We start from the raw sequence: 19,394 nt of genomic DNA on the forward strand, positions 1-19,394 counted from the left end.
GTAGGAAAAATTTTCATCATAGAGATTGGGTTGTCTGCGAGAGACAGGCCCATTGCTGGTCGAGCGCGACGGAGAATTCTGAAGGCGAAAACAATTGGCACTTACCATATGTTAGTTAGCTGTTGAAGAGATGGTCGCAGTGTCCAAAGTTACTCAGTCAGACCAGGCCCTGCAGCAGATCGCATTAGATCTTCGCAGAGAACCCCGTGACAGACGTGAGAATGAATAAAGTGGAAGAAGGTGAGAAAACTGTCGACAGGGTTTTATACGGAAGAGTGGATTCACCTTGCGCGGGTGGGTCTGTCCTTTTTGGGTCTAGACTAGAGGTCACATGCTCAGCACGTGACTTTATACGAAGAAGAAGGTCGGTGATTGAAGAGGGCTCCACCATGCGACAATGCACATGAAATTTCGAGAAGCTTCTTGGAATGAGTCAAGTGTGGTAGATACGGGTCTTGAAGGATGTCGTTTTCAACCTAAATTCGCAGGCAAAGCTTCAAAGCAATCAAGATAACCAGGAATGCATCTCGTACACGAGTTTTCATGCTTGCAAAAAACAAAGTCAAGAGACAGCAATGTGACAAGTAAAATTTGCACATAAAATCCTGCGATTTCAAGACAAATTTAAATGCGGAAATCATTGACCCATCCGTGTATTCCGTGAATTCAGCCATCCAGTGGCTATTGCGAAGGGCTGAAATCAATAACAAAGATCAAACAGTCAGAGAAAGACACTCCATGTGGCCCTCGTCTCGAACTCCGTACACATTGTGTCAACATCATGAGATGTTAACCTTGACGGACCTCGCCGATGCCATCTTATTTGTAGGCTTTCTGTTTGGTTCGTGAGTTCCAATTCAACGTCTTGGAGATACTGTGCACCCAGTCTTCGCCACGCCTATTCTGAGGCAGTACATTGGCAAATGGGTATCTCGAAGCCGACACGGTAACATAGTCACCGGGGTGCAGTTCAACCCTATCATAAAGACAGAAACAATTAGCGTTCTATATCCTCTGATTGGGGCTCTCCAAGGATCAAGCAAAGTCTCACCTTTCCCTCCCGTCGAAGCTGGCCCATGAACTAGTACGAGCGTCATAAGGAACACCCATACGAAGGACAATGGTGTCTGGCAGAATGATGGGACGGAATGATAGCGTGTGCGCACATATGGCGGTCACTAGAATGACGGGGTTTTCGGGATGTGAAAGTGAGCCGCCAGCCGCAAGATTGTACGCCGTCGAACCTGTCGGGGTAGCAACGCAGATTCCATCTGCAAGCAGAGTTGTGAAATGCTCGTCATCACCAAACAGCTCGATTTGAGACATGGCTGACAACGAGGGTTAGCTATATTGTCATGCTCAGGGAGCACTGACATGCCGAAAAGGGTGAGGGCTGCAGTCGAGCCGGGAGAAAAGGCTTACTTGGATTCGGCCCACGATCCAGAACCACGTCGTTCAAAATCTCATAAACTCTGTCTGGGGTATGAGTCAACGTATCCTCCCCTTCCTCTCCAATGATTTCTTCCACCAGATCTCGGCTGGCGAGTGATTTGGTATCCGTATTCCTCAGACGCGCCTTGGACCTCATGATGGTGCATTCAAATCGCAATCTAAGGCTCACGACAACGCCTTCCCTGAACGAGCTTTCCAAAATCTTTTGATAGTCGCCAAAGTCGAATTTTGTCATGAAGCCCAAGGAGCCCAGGGAGAAAGAGAGAACGGGAGGGACAATGCGCTGGAAGAGCCAGCTAGTGTAGAGAACCGTGCCGTCTCCACCGAGTGTGACGACAAAGTCGAACAGATGCGGTTGCTCCTGCGCAAGCTTGGAGTCCCAGTAAATCAAGCGATTTTTGGCCGTCGGTTCTTCTTGGATAAGTTGCAAAGCGCCAAAGTCGGGGTGCGTCTCAAGACGGCGCTCGACGTAGACATTGTACGGCGCATCGCGATCTTTGGAGAGTAGCCATTTAGTAACCTTTCTCGTCAAGCTCACCAGTGAATCGTCGTGCGCTTTGCTGACTATGAAGACATTCTTGACGGTCAATTTCAGCTTGATGCTGCCCAGCTTTTTCGACAGCTTGCGAACATTCCAAGCCATATCGGACAGTTGTCGCTTGGTCAGGTGCCTCGACTGGACGATAGTCGGCACGGGCTTCAGCACTTTGTTATCACTATCAATCACCGAGACGACGTCGTCTTCGCCATGAGATTTGGAATCCACGTTCGACTCCTCGTCACTCAGCGTTCGAATCACGGATTGGGTCTCGTCTTCGTGGGTTTGGATCGTCGGTGCGGCCCATTCGCCGGCAATGAGCGAATGCACATAGCAGGCCGTCGTTTTGTCGTACTGGTCAAGATGTGGCCTCACACGCGGCTTCTCCATGGTGACGAGCGACGATTTGCGGCGGTGGATAGAATCAGGGTAGAAGACAACCTGCAGTCAAAGGCCCCAGGAGTGGGAGGGCCATCGTCAGAATGACTGGGGGACGAATGGGGAGAAACAAAATCAAGCTTGAGCCCGCACCTCTAACTGGTTTTGCTGGTGTTCCGACTCGCTCGTCCCTCCAGCAGTAGGATCTCCACGGCTCTGCAATCAAGCGCACATTATCAGTCTGCCCGTGTCTGGCGCGGTTGCGTTCAATGCACGCCAACGTGAGGCCGAGCACCTACCGGATTCGCGGTCACCGTCGATGACGGTCTCTGACTTTCAGCCATCACGAGTTCAATGTTATAAAGTGTCCAGTTGCACGAACTAGGGTGTCATTGTGCGCTTCCGTCCTGTTTTTTGGTTTGACTCCGTGCCAGGTTGGCATAAGCGTGGAGTGAGAACGTTCTGATGAGTGGGTATGACGTCGCTCCACTTCGGCGACCCCGCCAACTTTCAAAGGCTTGGGTCCCTCCGTGGCTTCTGCCTCGGCCAACGGCTTCCACGCCTCAACTTTATCGGCAGATGCATGTCTCTTCTAACACGATCTATATCGACTGTTGGTATCCCGCTAGGGGGCTGGGGGGGATTTGATCGGTTCTGGTTTGTAGGTCATGATGATTGTGTGAAGAGATCTGTGTCATGAGTTGAAGGAATGTTCCGCTGCCTCGGCAGTTTGGTAGGGGAAAATGTAGGGCAAAATATATCATCGAGCTTCATGCCTACCTAATCAACCTTAGGTTCTTCGCAAGTTCACCTAGGTGCCACTCATCCTCTGGGCGACGATGCTATATGTAGTAGCTGATATTGATTCGTCAATGGACGGGACAGAATAGATTGAAATTGGATCCCGATGTTCTCCTTTTGAGAACGTAAGTAGAATTGACGTCTCGCGACTCTACTGAAAGTTCGTTCAAGTGACGGGCTCCAGTGATGGAAGAATGCCAACCTTGAGTAAAGATTACAGATAAAGTTAAGCTATTGATGAGCTGGCTAGGTAAGCAGCAGGAATGCTTCATGTAGCCTTGCTGACTGGCAAGCGAAGGTAGATAGATAGAAGTGAAGAGCCACCTATAGAATAGGTGCCATTCATTTATTGGTACTCCTCTGAGGAGTCGTTGAACCGATGCCGGTAACTGGTGATCATCACATCATAAAAGGTGTCCTCTAACAAATACAAAGGTGTCAATGGAAAACTCTCATGAGGGGGTGTGTATGACGAGATGAAGCAATATGTAATGCCGTCAGAAAGAAGTAAAAGAGATGAGTAACACCATGCTATGCTCGCTAAAGGGATACAGAATTGAAGGGGGGGGGGAAATGTTGGCACAATAGGGAAAGCGGCCTTGGAGTTAAATCCATCCGTGGCCGTAGGTCATGCAGGGCTGAGTGAAGGTGGTGAAAGGCTGAGTTACAGCCATGGTGGGTTGGTCGGAATCGTCGTTATCAAAGAAAAAGGACTTGTGCAGGAGATTGAGGGCCTGCTTGGATGTCTGCTTGGGGCCCGACCATGGAGAGTGGGACGCGGGAGGAGGCGGTGAAGAGATAGTCGGCTGTGAAGGAGGAGGAGGAGGAGGAGGCATGGAGCGAGAGTCACTCGAATCCTCGTCAGACTCGCCGTCCGCATCCGCATCCGCATCCGCATCCGCATCGGCGTCCTCATCTTCATCCTCTGATGGTGAGAAAGTCTCCTCAAGCTTGAGTCCCTTGCCAGTGAGCCCCTGCTGCAGGGAGTTCTGAGCAGTGCTGGGCTGGCTGTAGAGACCCATGCCCACAAGCTCTTCCTCCTCCGGTTGGCTGATCAGCGTTGAGTTCAAGGCCGGCTCGTCGTCAAACTGCTGAATGGGAAGGAAATCTGGGGTGGGAGGTCCGCTGATCTCGCCAGGAGATGGGACGCTGGCATAACTCGGACAAGTGGTCTCGGTGGGGGGATGTTGCTCGCCGAGGTGAGCATCTCCATGGACCAGGGGTCGGATAGAGAATGGTTCATGCTGGAATAATCAAAATAGCTGGAACCGTCCCAGCCCATGGAGTCGGAGGTTTGCTGTTGCACGGGCAAGGGCTCCTCGAAGCCTGTATACGCGGAGAAGTAGCCCGTTTGAAAATCGGGGCCAGCAGAGAGCGGATATGTGCTGACGGGGTCGGTGGGCAATCCATGCATCTGAGTATCCAGCATGCCCTCGGTGGCCAAGCTTCCCGTGGGATCCTCGGGCGTCCAGGTTGGGTTTGAGAACGTACGGGACCTCACTGATGACGGATGCCAGCTGATGGGTCGAGACTGCTGGGCGGCCGACGCCAGGTAGGTTGCCTCCAACGATGACTGTTGGTACTGCGAGGGCACGCTGTACATGGCACTTTGACCCACGGTAGTTCGTCGACGGATGGCAGCAGACGGGCTGTTGCCCGCACTGCGCGGTTTCACAACACGGCCGAGACGTGGACGGGGAAATGCGCGAATCCAGTCCTGCATGGTGGCATAGGCGGACTGGTCCGAGAGATGTCGTTGAGGGCGTTGTGAGCTGAGTGAAGTGGCTTCATGTGGCCCATGAGGGCGGGTGTAGCTTTGAAAGTTCGCCATGGACGAACCAAAAGGGTGGCTGTGACGAGAGAGGGATTGATATTCTGCTTTTTGGAGATACGCGGCAATGCGCACCAAGTACTGGAGTGCCGACTTGATGTCCTACCGCTCTCAACGCGGCACTGTGAATCAATGAGGTTGGCAGGAGGCAGATTTGACCTCCGGCAATTTGTTGGTGGTCAGGTCGTGGGGTCAAGCAGGAGCTTCCCAGGTGGAGGAAAGCGCGCTTGGTATGTCGATGCCAGGCAGTTACGGGTGGAAGGATGTTGATGGCGGTGTGATGATGATGAGGAGCAGGAGGAGGATGAGTGACTTGCAAGGCGGAGGAGGTCTATATAGGATCGAGGCATTCAAGATTTCCAGATCGCGGAATCAAAGGGCGACAAGGTTCCTATAAAGGGACTGATTCAAGGAGAGCGACGATCTAGCGCCCCATAGTCCACGATCCTACCCACACTCTTGCACTCTGCAGCGCCGCAGCCCGTCGGCATGCTCGAAGATGACACGACGTTGACACTCACGAATTGAGCCTAGCCCAATTATAGTTCCGAGTCCCGAATTCTAGGGTTTTAGTTTTGGGCAGTTTTGGGAAACTCCCAAAATTCAGGATTTTTTTTTTTCATTTTTTCATTTTTTTTTTTTTTTCGTTTGAATCTGGAGGGACCATTTGGGGGGTCAAGTCAAGGAAGAACTCCGTCGAGAGGTGCCAGATCCAGATTGGGAATAAGAACGGAGTGGATCCCCTTTCTCCAAAAGAGTCGTAATTGCCTTGATCGCATAATAATGGGAATCCCGATTATTCCAGAGGGACCCAGTCCGATCTCCAGTCACGGACTAATCAGCGTGACCGTCCCAACTGATCTCACTGAAGGTTATTCCACCGTGTGGCGGGGGGATTTGGTGGTCGCTAAGAAGAGCCAACCATCACCGGCTCCTGGCACCTTGGCAAGTCGCCCTCCTGTGCGCTGGCTCGGTCAACCCAAGCACCCGACCCAAGGCGCTGGGGGCAAGGGGAATTTCCCGGAGCCCTTTGTGAAGTGTGCACTCGTGAAGGGAGAGACGATCGGACTGGTGTTGAAGCCGATCATTGGCCTCGACCAAGGGCGGTTGAGGTGGACCGGATCATGTACCTAAAACATGCAACCCAACCTGCATCAGTCATGGTGCATGGGTACTGGGTAGTCGTGAAGGTGGTTACTACTAGTACTCACTGTACTTGTTAGTTACTGCTCGTAGCTACGAGTTACGAGTCTCGAGTCACGGCCGCTACGTTTTGTACTGATGCATGCTTGCATATACTGCAGTCTGAACGTGTCCTCTCTGTACTTGTGTACTCAGGCAGTACACCCGTCGATCCGATGACTGCTTGTATGACAGGAGGAGGAAGCTACTACTACGGGACTACAAGTCACGAGAAAGTGTCAATCCCCTCCACTCACCACACGGGGTTTTCCAAGAGTCGGCGGTCTTTCGCATGAACCCAAAGCCTGAGCCACAGGGGGAGAAAGAAATAAGAATTTCCAAAGCAGAAGAAGAAAGTAAGAATTACACCTCAATAGTGGAACGGGGACGTTAAAGCTCCTCGCCCAATATTGGGCGGAAGGTGATGATGGTCCACGGTTTCGTCAAGGTTGTACTACCCATAGAGTTTCCACTTTCCGTCTCGAGTACTGGATTACCTAACTCTGGAAGAGCACTGATTACCTATGTATGAGGATGGTGTACCGTTTGTTCTAACTATTGTATGTAAATCTGACGGCCTGATCGTAGCCTGGAAGATCTCTTTCCAGTTTTCACAGGAAGAATTATGCCGTAATCCAGTGTCAAGGAAAAACGATCCGCATCGCCAGACTGGAGAGAGACGGGCGGGGATTCCTTCAGGTACACGGAGACCCCGTTCCATATCGTACTACACTGGTACACCAGTACACTTGATCCTTCTCCTAATCCGATAATATGGATGGACTCAGTGGTGGTGATGATTCGTGTATTAATCATGACTCCAAATTTGCTTGTCTCAACCATGTCAGTCAGAGAGTCTTAGCTTGCCGGAAGGTCGGTGTGTCCTCGTGCAAGGCGCGTACTCGAGGATCTGACCGGAGATCAAAAATGCTCCTATGGAGACCTACCCATCACGAGTGCACTACGGACTACGGAGTCACTAGGAGTGTAGCACCGTGCTGTGAAACCAGCCCACAGTCTAGTGAGTCCAGTGAGTCCATAGGCCAAAGCCACCAGGAGCCGACCGGGAAACTCTCACACGGGCCTTGTTGAGCCTTGATCTGGGGCAGCATTCATACTCCATCGTCCTACAGTGTACTTGACCACTTCTTCTGTAACAATCAAGACCGGCCAACACATCGGCAGTTGTACTGTAGGACTACTAGGGGTGCTACAGTACATAGTACGTGGAGTACGGTGGTTTCCAGCCGTGATCACCACTTTTTTATGTGGCTTGCCAACGGAGCATCTCTCTCTCTCTCTCTCTCTCTCTCTCTCTCTCTCTCTCTCTCTCTCTCTCTCTCTCTCTCTCTCTCTCTCTGTCGAGCCTCTCCAACCCTGCATATCTACTCCATAGTTGTGCAACAGCCCCTAGTCCTGATCCCATCGACTCGAGATGCATGATCAACTGAATGGACGGACATCTCGGGTAGACCACAGTTCTGAGTCCACAGTCCCACACGCTGCCCCGCAAATGACGAATCCAGCTTAGTGTTACGGATGAGAAGTCGACCGCCTCTCGTTGGCCCAGCCTCAACATTTTTCCCTAACGATGCCTCGAACGTAACGTCCCAAGAGCCAGGAACCTTCCTTCGCCTGGTCTCCACTCATCATCTGTTCTCGGGGCGTAATCTGATTTGATCAACGGTCTGGATTGCCGTTTCGAGACCGCGGCTCACTCAGACATGATTTTCCTCGTTTTTGGGGGGTGCTGTTCTGTTTTTTCTGTTTTTCTTTTCTTGTGTTTCTGGATGTTCCAGAAATGTGATGGGGCCTACCGAGTACGGGACATGAATCCTTTTCGACCAGATGATCAGCCCTGCGAGAAGAATGCTCGGCTGTGTCCATTCACGATCAACAATGCTGTACATTTTCCAATGTGAACATATCACATATCATGGTCATCAGAGTTGGATTCAAACCACCCGGCTGGGCTGTTGGTATTCTCTGGCTGTAGGAATATGTACTTTAGTCGGGTGTGTTTAGTGTTTACTGTTGAATGTGACAGTATATGAATCCGACTCATTCAACAAAGGTGGCCTTCCAAGAGTTGTTGTACCCTGAGGAAGGGGGTATACATGTAGTATGTAATAGAGAAGACCACACCCACAGAACTTACCACTGAATAACACAGCTCTCCGAGCAGCATCACGGAAAGGTTTGTGTCTCGCACACGCCCTTGGGATGGGTCGGTGGCTCCAGTCTCCCGTCTCCACTGCTGCGGCGGTAAAGTGCATCAGGCATTCGGACAAGGTGGTCCGAGCTGAAGCCTCTTACCGCAGGGAAGTCCATGGGGGAGCGGAAGGGTTTTCAGAATCTCAAGGGAGCAAGGAGCCATGATGGGAAATGACCCAAAAAGTAGGGGGGAAAATAAATAATAAAGGGGGAAAAAAAAAACAAGAACAAAAACAAACCCGAATGGAAGGAAAATCACCTGTGCACAAGAGCGAGTCGGAGCAAATCTGAACCCACGTCCACTCGTACTCCTGGTGAGTACCGTACTACCGCCTCTTTGCGTTCGAAGCAAGTGGGTCTCGGTAGACAGGCTGACTCCGTCATCATACCGTCCTTATCAAAAATATACTTTGACCGAATCCCGCGTGCCGCCTTAGAAAACCTTTGAGCCGAGAACGACAGGGCAAGCTGATTGGGGATCAATTTCAAGGACTCCTGTCAGAACGGGGAGGGGGAAGGGGGTCTTGGGATGAATGGTTCGCAGAGGCTTTCCCAAGCGGTCTAGATCGACACGGCCGAAGAGGGATTCTTGTTCTTTCTAGTTCTCCAGTATGAGTATGCCACAGGTAGTCGTAGTACTGGAGGAGTAGGACCGTCTCTATTCATGGCCCATGGTCCTCTCTTCAATGCCCTCGGGTAGGGTGGATGTTGGGCAATAGGCACGTGTTGGATATTGTAAAATGGACAGGTAGGTCAGGTGAGACTCTGCCACCCTCGGCTTGATTGATGGCTTAGGTCCCTCTTCTTGACTTGACTAATGGCCCAGCAGGATCATCGCAAAGAGTACAGTAGGAAAAGTAGTATACAGTACTGTACTCGGCTTGGCCAGTACACATGTCGGCCATCTCGGTAGGAATCTCACCTCCTTGAATCCTGCTTTCACCTAGTTAGAGACGATGTGCCTAGTCAGGTGTGTCCGAGCTCGAGGCTGAGGTGTTCAAATTCTCCTTGCAATTTGGCACGCACAGTCACCCAGTCGTGCAGCACCGTTCCCGGATCCTCATTCCCATTCGAAAGTGCAGTCCAGGTTGTAGGCGTAGTAGTCAGCCACCTGAGGTCGTCCGTTACACCAGACGTCCCAATTCAGTCAGGTGCAGAGGGGGCCGCTAAGCATGATAAAATGCAGGATTGGGAACTCTGCGGTGGTCGTGACTCTTGGGCCCTCCTTTGCACCGTGCATACCCGGCAATGTTTCTTCTTTACGTCCTTCTTTGAACCCCCCCCCTCCCCCCTTTTGTCGCTCCGCTGCAGGCGACTATCCGCGCCCGTCGTGGAGTACATGATGCAGCAGACGCATCATTGCCACCCGCAATCTGCCTGGCCTGGATTGTGACGCTCGTATCGTCTCCGATCACCAGCATGAGGCACCCCGGATCATGATTGGATCGTGTTTCCACATCTGCCCCTGCTAGGGTAGACGGACCCGGCGTGCTTCAAGGAGATGGAGATGCTTGGAAGGGAGGGTGGAATGACCAACCCCATCTCACCTATAAAATTACTCATAAGCACTAAGTGACTGGTCTACCCCCCAGCATGTATGTTTTATTGATGTCCATCGGCTCCTCGAGCAAAAGAAATAAGGAAACAAAGAGCCACGCCGCCCTGGATTCACGCATGAGTGATGGCGGATGTCGGTACCACGGAGCGGCTGCAGCCTGAGCCTAGCATAGAAGACCACCACAACTAATGGAAAACTTGGGGAGGATGGTCATGGGATGGCCATTCAACCTTTTGCTAGCATGACCGCATGGTTTTCCGTATCAAAGACAGACACCGGTCGGTTTCAATGCCCGTCGAGGCGCCACAGGTGGTCAACCACGGTCACCACGCTGAACTACCCTCCTGGGCGGGAATCTCGGTAATCCAAAGTATTCCAAGTGGACCCTTGGGTTTGAGCAACCTTTCCCTTATTTTCATGGCATTGATGAAGTTCCCCTTCGCGATCGTGGCCGTTGGACCCCCTCTGGCCCCTAGTCTCTCGGTCAGAGGTTCAGCCGGTGGAAGGTCACGGTCGCTTTGACTCCTGTGGGAGAGAAAAAGGGTGGAGTTTCACCAGCGAACGCAGATTTTTGGGGTTCTTTTTGATGGAAGCTCTGAACAACAGCCGGAATGAGTCAAAGGCCGCTCAGCCACGCTCCATGGTCCAGAGATGCGGGAGGGTCCTCGACCACTGGGTTTATGACTCGTAAGATGGACGCAAGCGATCGAGCCCGGGAGTACAAGTACATGGTACTTAGTAACATACTCATACTCTCATAGTATGATAGTACTACTGTATTACAGGACGAGGTCAGACTAGTAGACTACCTGCCAGATGGCCCAGGTTAGTAGTACCTGGGCCATCTGTGAAACCTTGCTGGGCATGGATGTAAGATCCATTTCACACTCAAACATCCCCAGCTTCACAGTAGTGACGCGTTGCATGCCCATCACACCAGGCGCCATGGGGGTACGACGATTCCTGATTCCTGAACCACTCCTTGACTTCTTGACTTCTTGACTTCCACGACCCTGGCTTGGATCCAGGCTGCCAGTCTTGGTACCAACTTCGGAGTTGGCAGAGGTACATTGGTATCTGGAAGTTGGAGGATACACCCCCCAGCCCGTACCTAGGTATATACCATTGTACAATGTACAGTACTCTTTTGACTGTCTGGCCTGCACATTCCCCAATTTCAAGGGATCAGTGACAATCCTGCAGGCCCAGTTGAGTTTGGTCAGCATCGTGGCCCGGGTGGTCCGTGGGTAGATTATCTTTGAGACAATCCGACCTTCCGATGGATCCTGGACGGGTGCACTGGTGCAGGTGTGCAGTGTGCACGGCTGCATGCAGGAAGAATGCCACTGCCAAGGGCTCGTCTAGTGGGGATCGGTCCATTGGTCTGTTTCTCTGGTGTTTTTCCTCGGGAGGAAACCAGAGCTGGCAGGGGGGGGGGGGGAAGGTTTGAAGGGGAGAATGATGGGACAAAAAGAGAAAAAGAAAAAGAAAATGAACAAAGCAGAGAGCAGAACTCCCAAAAAGAATATCCATGCATTTCCTGTTCCAGCATCCATGGATGACAAAACGGGCGGTAGAGCCACCATTCACAACGTGGCCGGGCAGATCTGATCTTGCTTAGCGCCGTGCCTCCAAAGGCCAGTTCTCGATGCGCGCCTGAGAGTCTGGAGTCTTTTCGCCCGGGCCATCCGGATAGATCAGGTTTCACCTGGAAATTCTCGTCCGCTGTGGCCGATGACTCTTTATGAGGAGCTTCTCCGTCTTTCCACCATCTTTGTCTGATATATTCTTTATTTTTTTTAAATCTTTTTTTATATTTTTTTTGATATTTTTTCCAGAGTCCCGATTCTCATGTCCCTACCTTCAATACCTTGTCCACCATCTCGACCCCCCAGATGCAGATGGTGCGTTGGATCAGAAGGTTGGAACTTAGACACTCGCTTTGACCATAATTTCTTGTCCTTTGGACCTTTAATCCTTTCGGTGCTCATTCGTTCCACTTCTCCAAAGGGGAAATCGGCCCCTCAGCACCAACCAAGGTTTACTCTCCAAAGCCTTGGACGCCTCCGGGGCTCCCTAGTCACTACACAAGGGGGGTGGTCATTCACGTGGCCCGCATCTCTCAGTGATGACATGACATGAGATGTGACCCGAGGCTGAGAGTAGTATGTGAATTGCTCGACGAGATCAAGGATGTAAGCAGGTCGGATGTCGGATGGTAAAGTATCTTCTCAAGATTGAGTTTCACAGTGTCGACTCTGTCGAGAATTCACGGTCGGGAGTTACGGCCACATGTAAAACTTGGGAAGTATCCATCAGGCAGCTACTTACTGTGTTCTCTCCTCTTGGAGGCTCGGCTCTTCGAGTTCTCCGTTTTGATAGAGGATCATCATGTCTCAACGTATACGTATCCGACGGCTATACTCTATAGTCTACTGGTACTCTATAGCATGGGGACAGTGGTCTATGGGATAACTGATGATTGCATAATACAACAAAAACCCTCCTGGCGATGGTCATGATGATCATTCTCAAAATAGATGATATCCTCCATTCGTCTGGACCTCTGTTGCATGTCCTCCTGTTCTTTCGGGCGAGTCACGGCTCGGAAACCCACAGAGAACGAGCCAGATCCACTCCATACACCACGTGACCACACTACCACACTACCACAGTACTGAGTAGTGAGTAGTAGTACACTGTTGTCTTCACTTGAGGGTCTCCACTATCTACCCTCGCCGGTAAAAAAAATATTAGAGAAACACCTGTGATGGTCGTATCCACCTTTTTCCAGAAGCCCTGAGCCCACAAGAGGGAAACTGGGTACCCCGATCAGCATGGTCCCGTTTAGGTCTGACTTCTAGTCCGGTATCATCCCAGGCCCTTAACTCGTCAAAGTCCGCGGTGTGATCCTCGACGTGATTGCCCGGCTTGTGAGGGTGGATCAAGTTCATCATTAATATTTGTGAGTCTGCCATGTGTACAGTTGTACACAACGACCACCCAGGAAGTTCTGGCTCGTCTTGCCGGACCCCGTTTTGATCCCGTTCCATCAATTTCGAGTCAGCCTTTCCACTAAGGACTAAAGTAGTAAGTTGAGGGGTGAAGTCTATATGTGCATCAGGTATAGTGAGTTGGTGAGGGTCTCTCTCGATACCGCTTCCCAAGGTTGCCGATCTTTGCGTAAACGAGGTGCGAGCCTATGTCAGGTCTCCGTCGTCTGACGAGATGTGCTAGTAAGGGGCCGAGAGTCAGATGGATGGAATTTGGTAATAATCCTTGATGTCTGACATACACTGCTTACCGAGGTACCATCAATGATAAGATTCGCTTTTCAAATAATTCCCTGAATCCAGCCCACCCCCACGCTCGCCTGTCTGACCAGTGACTGCGGAGTTCTGACTCCTGACTACTACCTATTGTCAACGAGGAAAACCTTTGGCTCTGCGACCTGACCACATCGCATTGATGTAGCCATGTACCACACATAGTAAGTATGCGGATAGATGTGGAGCTGCCTCCGGACTGAAGTACATCGAGACTAGCTCAGTTTCTGCCCGACCCGAGTGGATTATCGTGGTGACGCTTGCGCAGGTGTCGAGTCTCTGAGAGGCAGTGCTTAGGTTTGCCCCAAGAGACGGTGAGCATACACGTGACACCATCAAATTTGTGCCGCAGCACAACACATTCAGCGACCTCATTGACCTGACGTGTTACCTAATGCCTAGTGGTTTTGTTACCACGGGACACTTAGGATGATGTGGTACTCAGGGTAACAAGCAGCGACACTTGCCTCGCATATACATAGGTTCAAAGGCAACCGAGTTCGAGTTACCGTCTTTAAGGTTCAGTTTCTCATGTTGTTCAGCTCCTACAGTACCACAGTAAACCTAAACTTAGTATGATTCGTAGAAAGGAAAAACACATCTGAAGGATTGAATTAAGCTCCCTCCGATGACGAAAGTGTGTCCGCGCGTGCAGCACTCGGACCTTCGATAGCCTTTCGCTACATTGTCAATCATTTCAGTCTAGGCGATTCACGGTCGTTCTCCGAGATTTCACCGTCCGAGCCACTACCTCCCGATGATACCTACAGAGCAATAATCACGGATGGTCATACTCGTCGACTGATCAGATAGTGGTAAATGGTCAATGGGCTCGGTCCATTCCAAGACCTCGTATTATTATTATTATTATTATTATTATTTTTTTTTTTTTTTTTTTTTTTTTTCCCTCGGTTGCCTCGGCTGTCATGATGCCCCCCGTATTTGAATCGTCGGGTGGAAAATACCATAGGAATGCAGTGAGACTCCAGGCCCCACTGGCTAACGCGGTCGAATTGTGGGATTTTTGTTTTTCCACACGATGGTCCGAGACCCGTTTTGGAGCACTGCGCCACCGGTCACTGGACAGTTGACATCAAGCTCAATCCTGACTCCTGAGTAGGCTGTCACTGGGCAAGCCTCCATTCTCGACTCTCTTGGATCTCCACTCATTGATCTTGTGGGCCAGTGAAACCGCCGAGATTCATCACTTTTCGAATCCCAAGATTCCACGCATGCCTTGCCGATCCCCGGTCGGCTTACCAGCAAGTCATTGATAATCGTACAGTAGTACAGGCCACAGGGGAGACGGGACTTGTATACCCTTCGCACAAGTTCACACTCGTAGTCTAGATACATATGTCCACCGGTCCCCTAGGTTCTCGGACCCCCCTTGTGCAGGATGCTATAAAAATACCACAAACGGACATCCAGGACTACCATCATTAACTTGCTGTGCGGTGTGCATCGTGCACACAGGAATCGGGTGTCCTTGTACAGTACTACTGTATAGTATATACTTATGGCCGGGTGAACCTAGCCCAATACTGTACTCATGTACTTAGATTACTCGTGCATAAGATGGAGGGCTGCAAGTTGCAACAGTAATTAACATGAAAGTTCGTCGCTCCCGCGGCCCCACACTCTCGTCTGGTTCGAGCTGGATCCATTCTTCGAATCTCCGTCATGCACGGAATACGACGGCGCAGAGTCGTTGTGTACTTGAGTACTTGTAGCCTTGGAACTCGGGCGTTGCCCCCACTCTGCTTCACAAGCGTGTCGGTCTGTCCGGGTTGCCCAGCCCCAGGTATTAAGTACTCAGGACTAGGCGTCAGTGCCAGTAGTAAGACCAAGCACTGCGAACTTAGTAGGTAAAAACCTAGTCGGACCCATCTAGGATCGTCTGCAGTTGAGCCCTCAATGTTGATGGACTTGTTGGTTCAGGCCTCTCAGTCCTTCAATATTGGCAGTTGGCACCGGTCCGTAGTAGGACCGTCTCACACGCATAGGCTTATCCAGGCCGCTAGGGGCCCAAATGAAGTTGAGCCTGCTACGTGTGAAATCAAGAAATTGAAAGCTCGACTATAAGACGCACTCCACTGGTTCGATTATATTTGCACCTCAAACTCTTCTACTGTGGAAAGTAGTAGCTGCAAGACTGGACCGCAGATCGGGCATATCTGCGGATCTGCTCACTGCTCACTGCCATTAAGTACTTGCTAGGTTAGCACCGTGGTATTCACCACGTCCAGCCCAATGGTCTTTCCTCTCATACATCGTTCAAAGTCGTACTTCCAGTGACGGTCTACAAATGAAGAGGATGATCAAGAAAATTCTTTAACCAAGTGGATTCACATCCACTTGGACGGGATAGCGTCGAGACAAAGGAAAGCCGTGTCGCCGATCTCTTTTCCATATAGTGCTTCGCACTCCAATTTCGGTCAAGTTCCACTCCGAAGGACCGCTGAAATCGTGAAGTGGTCGAGTGTATCAGTGTCGATTGTTGTCTGGCAGTTGTATTGAGATTTACAGACTTTTTTCTGCTTCATCTGGCGCTGGGCTGCGATGAATTCTACAAGACTGGCCAGTCTCTATTAGTCGCGCCCGGTGGCATCCACATCTGTATGGATAGTTCATAGTGTATAGAACTGTACATAGCACATTGTTGTGGATCAACAGAAATGTGAATTACACACAGTACTACTATTTTGACTAGCTAGTAGCTAGTGTCTGATTTACTGAGAGAGGTCAGTCTGAGGCTTTAGTAGTCAATTTTGGATAATTGGATATGATGTTGCTTTGCATTTGATAAGCATGTCACACGAAGATCCCCCAAAATGGGACCATCGACTGATCAGAAAGGTTCAATGGCCACGACAGAGCATATGTTCAGCGCCAAAGACATCGTCCAAGTCGCTCGAGTAAGTCCACCTTGGCCAGCAGGGGTACGTGTCACAGGGTAACTATATATAAGTACAGTACGTGATCACCCGGCCAGAAATCCTTATCACCTCGAGCTGGTCAAGTTGGAGGCGGTTGGTCCTGAAAAAAAAAAATAGAGTCTTTCATACTTGTCGATTGCAGACAAATTGATACTATTTGTGGGTTATTCGGCATCAAGTAGGAGGTACATAGTCAGATCAAGCCCTACTAGAACGATCTAGACACTTGTATGGATATCGTCATCGCTAGGATCGCGAGGCGTCCATCAAGAGGGTTTGTCTTTGACCCCTTACACACCTGCCAGTTGATAGCCAATATGAGGTCGGGCCCTGGCTTGTTTGATACCCTTGACTCAGATGCACGCCCGCTCCCAACATGCGTGGTGGGAGATGTTGTGATAGCGTCCATGCAACCCACCGATGAAGGATTAGAGGATCTCATTGATTTAAGCCCCCAGGTGTGGCAGATGTCATACATGCGTTTATTTTGATACCTATTGTATCGACATCGACAGTTCTGGACCAGGGAGGAGCCCGAGAGTACGACTTTGACCAGTCATCAGTCTTCTGAGCACCTAATACTAGGTCTTCAAGACGTCTCTGCCCAATGATTCATTCCTTGCTTCGGTATTCGTACTGTCGAGTGTCCCGCGTCGAGTGACGAGTGACGAGTGTAGACTGTAGACGAGGTCATGTCCCGTCTAGCGAGGTGGGAAGAAGTCATTCCCTCTGAGATGGATATACTCCCCCTCGTACCAAACCGCAGGGGTTTCCAGAATGCCACTCCGCTTTCCGACAGGATCCATCTCGAAGCAATGATACCGAGCTCCTCCCCCCGCTTCAACGCTTCAACAGCAACTTGGAATCCCTGACTCCAGCATCGGTTACAATCCGGCCCCTATGCGGACAACCCCTCCAAACGAGCCTAGGGCCGTTGAGCTGATGGGCCTGGTCTCCAAGGGCGCGACGCCCGGATACGCCACTCGAGTCTCAACAAGGATATATGAGTATTGAAGGTAGTTCTGTGTGAAGTTGTGAACTGTGATGCGCCCGTAGCTGTCGGAGTCGGAAGTTACTAGCTAACTCGCCAGTTTAGTAGTTACTAGTCAACTAGTAATTAAGAGCCTGGAGGTACCTGTGCCTAGTACCTAGTCCTACGTTCGATATACAATGAAAAGCCCCACGGCCGCCCCAATTTTGAATCGCATCCTGAAAATGACCTTTAACATGCACACGCTAACCAACAGTTGTGAACCGGGCAGCTAGAAATAACTACCTTCCAACTACTACGTTAGAAGCGACCAATTCACCAACGTCCTTGCCGGAGGGAGGTCACGAAACCAGGTGGCGGAGTCACGACCAGGATTCACGTAACTTTGATCACTTTCAGAGCGAGTAAACAGTAAACAGTAAACACTACCTAGTAGATGCCAGATGGTTGCTGTACCTAGCTCTGATCACAAGCAAGCGACAATGCAAAGACTCTGTCATTACCCAAGCTTCGTGGTCTTTCTGAGATTTGAATGATCTGATCGGAGCTCCCCCGGCACCATCTTTATCGATTTGAGGTAAGATCTCGAGCCTCGTAGCCGACTCAACATCCATCTCGAGGGAGCCTGCCCGAGTCATCTCCACCATTGGCTGCATCCATCCATATGTTCCTACTTCAGAGGAAAGATCGTCTGGGAGAGACGAGGGGCTGTTTCGGAGATCTGCAACGCACTGGAGCATGAGCATGCGCATTCAACAAACCCACAACAATCGCCGCTGTCTCGGTGAATTATCTCATTGCTCGCCCTTTGAGACCCCAAACGGAGCGGTCAGGCCCAGTTGGCGCCGTCCAAGTTCCAACGGAGACGGACGAGATACAAAGTCCAACAGTGGAGTCCCCCACTATTGAGTCCGGTCCACCTTGATCCAGCGCTGCTCACGTTACTGCAGGAAGAAAGGAATAAGGATTGTGCAACTGGGCAACGCCCGGAACGGGATTCGCCTTTGCACCAGATTCGTTGCGGCTTGGCTGTTCTCATCTGATTGGGAGGCTTTGTTTAGCTCTAATTCGGGGATTGGGTTTCGCCGACAGCAGTAGAATCACTAGAATCACTAGAATCCCTGGCCGTCGTACTCAGTAGTGACCCTTCTCCAGGGATCGTCCTGACCTGTCCGTTCAGCAGCCCGCCGGTCGCGTTGACTACTGGTCTCAAGCCCGCGGAATCAAAGGCCAAAGCTCGACGGGAGGTGGCTATAGCGTGTGATTCAACATCCGACCCCGTCTTGCCCACAGCTGCACTAAGGATCCCCGGGGCAGCGATCGTTGACTCTTGTCGCACATGTCGAGCCGTTGAAAGTCAAAATATGCGACGGCCTTGAGATTGTGTTTGGGATCTCGTTCAGGATCGAGATCATCGGTCGGACAGGCGGGTGCCCCTACCTAGAAACTGGTCCATGTGTATGTCCAAGTCTGGTCATTCCCACTCCCTTCTCCCCGAATGTAATGTGATACGTTTGAATATCATACTTCATTCTACTGGTCGCATGCCGGTGCTTCTGCAGGGATCGTCGAGGTTGTCACCTTGAGCAACGCTTGCTTCCCGGCGAGTCGTCCTTACGACGTGCCATGCGAAGTGGTGGCACTCCCTTTGCAATTCGGCCCCTGTCAACAATTCATGTCCCGCCATGAGCCCAGATCTCACTGCTTCATGGTTGCCTCGAGTTTCACGACTGCTCTCCCCCCGTCCTCATGATGCACGAGCCGTCAGCCGCTGATACACATGTACCACCCCCGCGCCAGGAGTCAACTGAACGGACGATCCATGCAACTAGGTAAGGTAAGTGGAAGCACCGGCAATATGAGCAATGTGGATGGAGCCGCACATGTGAGGTTTGATCGCCGCCATCACAGCGACAAGAATGATACCCTTGCCGGTAAGCTGAGCAGATATCTCGATCATCTGCGAGGGAGAACCCCGTGCAGCCAGGGAGCATATATCTTTTCTTTCTTTGAAGAGCATAGCCCAATCTGATACCTCCGAAATCGATCGTATGCTTCTCTGCCCACGTATGCAGACTTGAATAGAGATCTGAAATAGAAGGTAAGGGATCTCAAACAGACGTGAGGTGTGCCATGTCTTGATGTCTGAGAGGCTCGTCAGTAGTCCATCGCGGCGAGCTCTTC

The 19,394-nt window shown here is 50.9% G+C and overlaps 2 protein-coding genes across 2 annotated transcripts; both read right to left on the reverse strand.

Moving 5' to 3' along the window:
- Positions 1–819: 819 nt before the first annotated feature.
- Positions 820–2,712, reverse strand: N7539_003941 (putative NAD+ kinase; the record flags this gene model as incomplete). The annotated part of the gene is made up of 5 exons (XM_056933543.1): positions 820–976; positions 1,052–1,328; positions 1,423–2,431; positions 2,522–2,584; positions 2,668–2,712. The coding sequence occupies 5 exons, from the start codon at positions 2,710–2,712 to the stop codon at positions 820–822; spliced, it is 1,551 nt and encodes a 516-aa protein (XP_056791084.1).
- Positions 2,713–3,774: 1,062 nt separating this feature from the next.
- N7539_003942 (uncharacterized protein) lies at positions 3,775–4,892 on the reverse strand (the record flags this gene model as incomplete). The annotated part of the gene is made up of 2 exons (XM_056933544.1): positions 3,775–4,376; positions 4,439–4,892. The coding sequence occupies 2 exons, from the start codon at positions 4,890–4,892 to the stop codon at positions 3,775–3,777; spliced, it is 1,056 nt and encodes a 351-aa protein (XP_056791085.1).
- Between the last annotated feature and the right edge of the window lie 14,502 nt (positions 4,893–19,394).

This window comes from Penicillium diatomitis, assembly GCF_028827545.1.
Source record: "Penicillium diatomitis strain IBT 30728 chromosome Unknown utg000004l_segment0_segment0, whole genome shotgun sequence".
Lineage (NCBI taxonomy): Eukaryota > Fungi > Ascomycota > Eurotiomycetes > Eurotiales > Aspergillaceae > Penicillium > Penicillium diatomitis.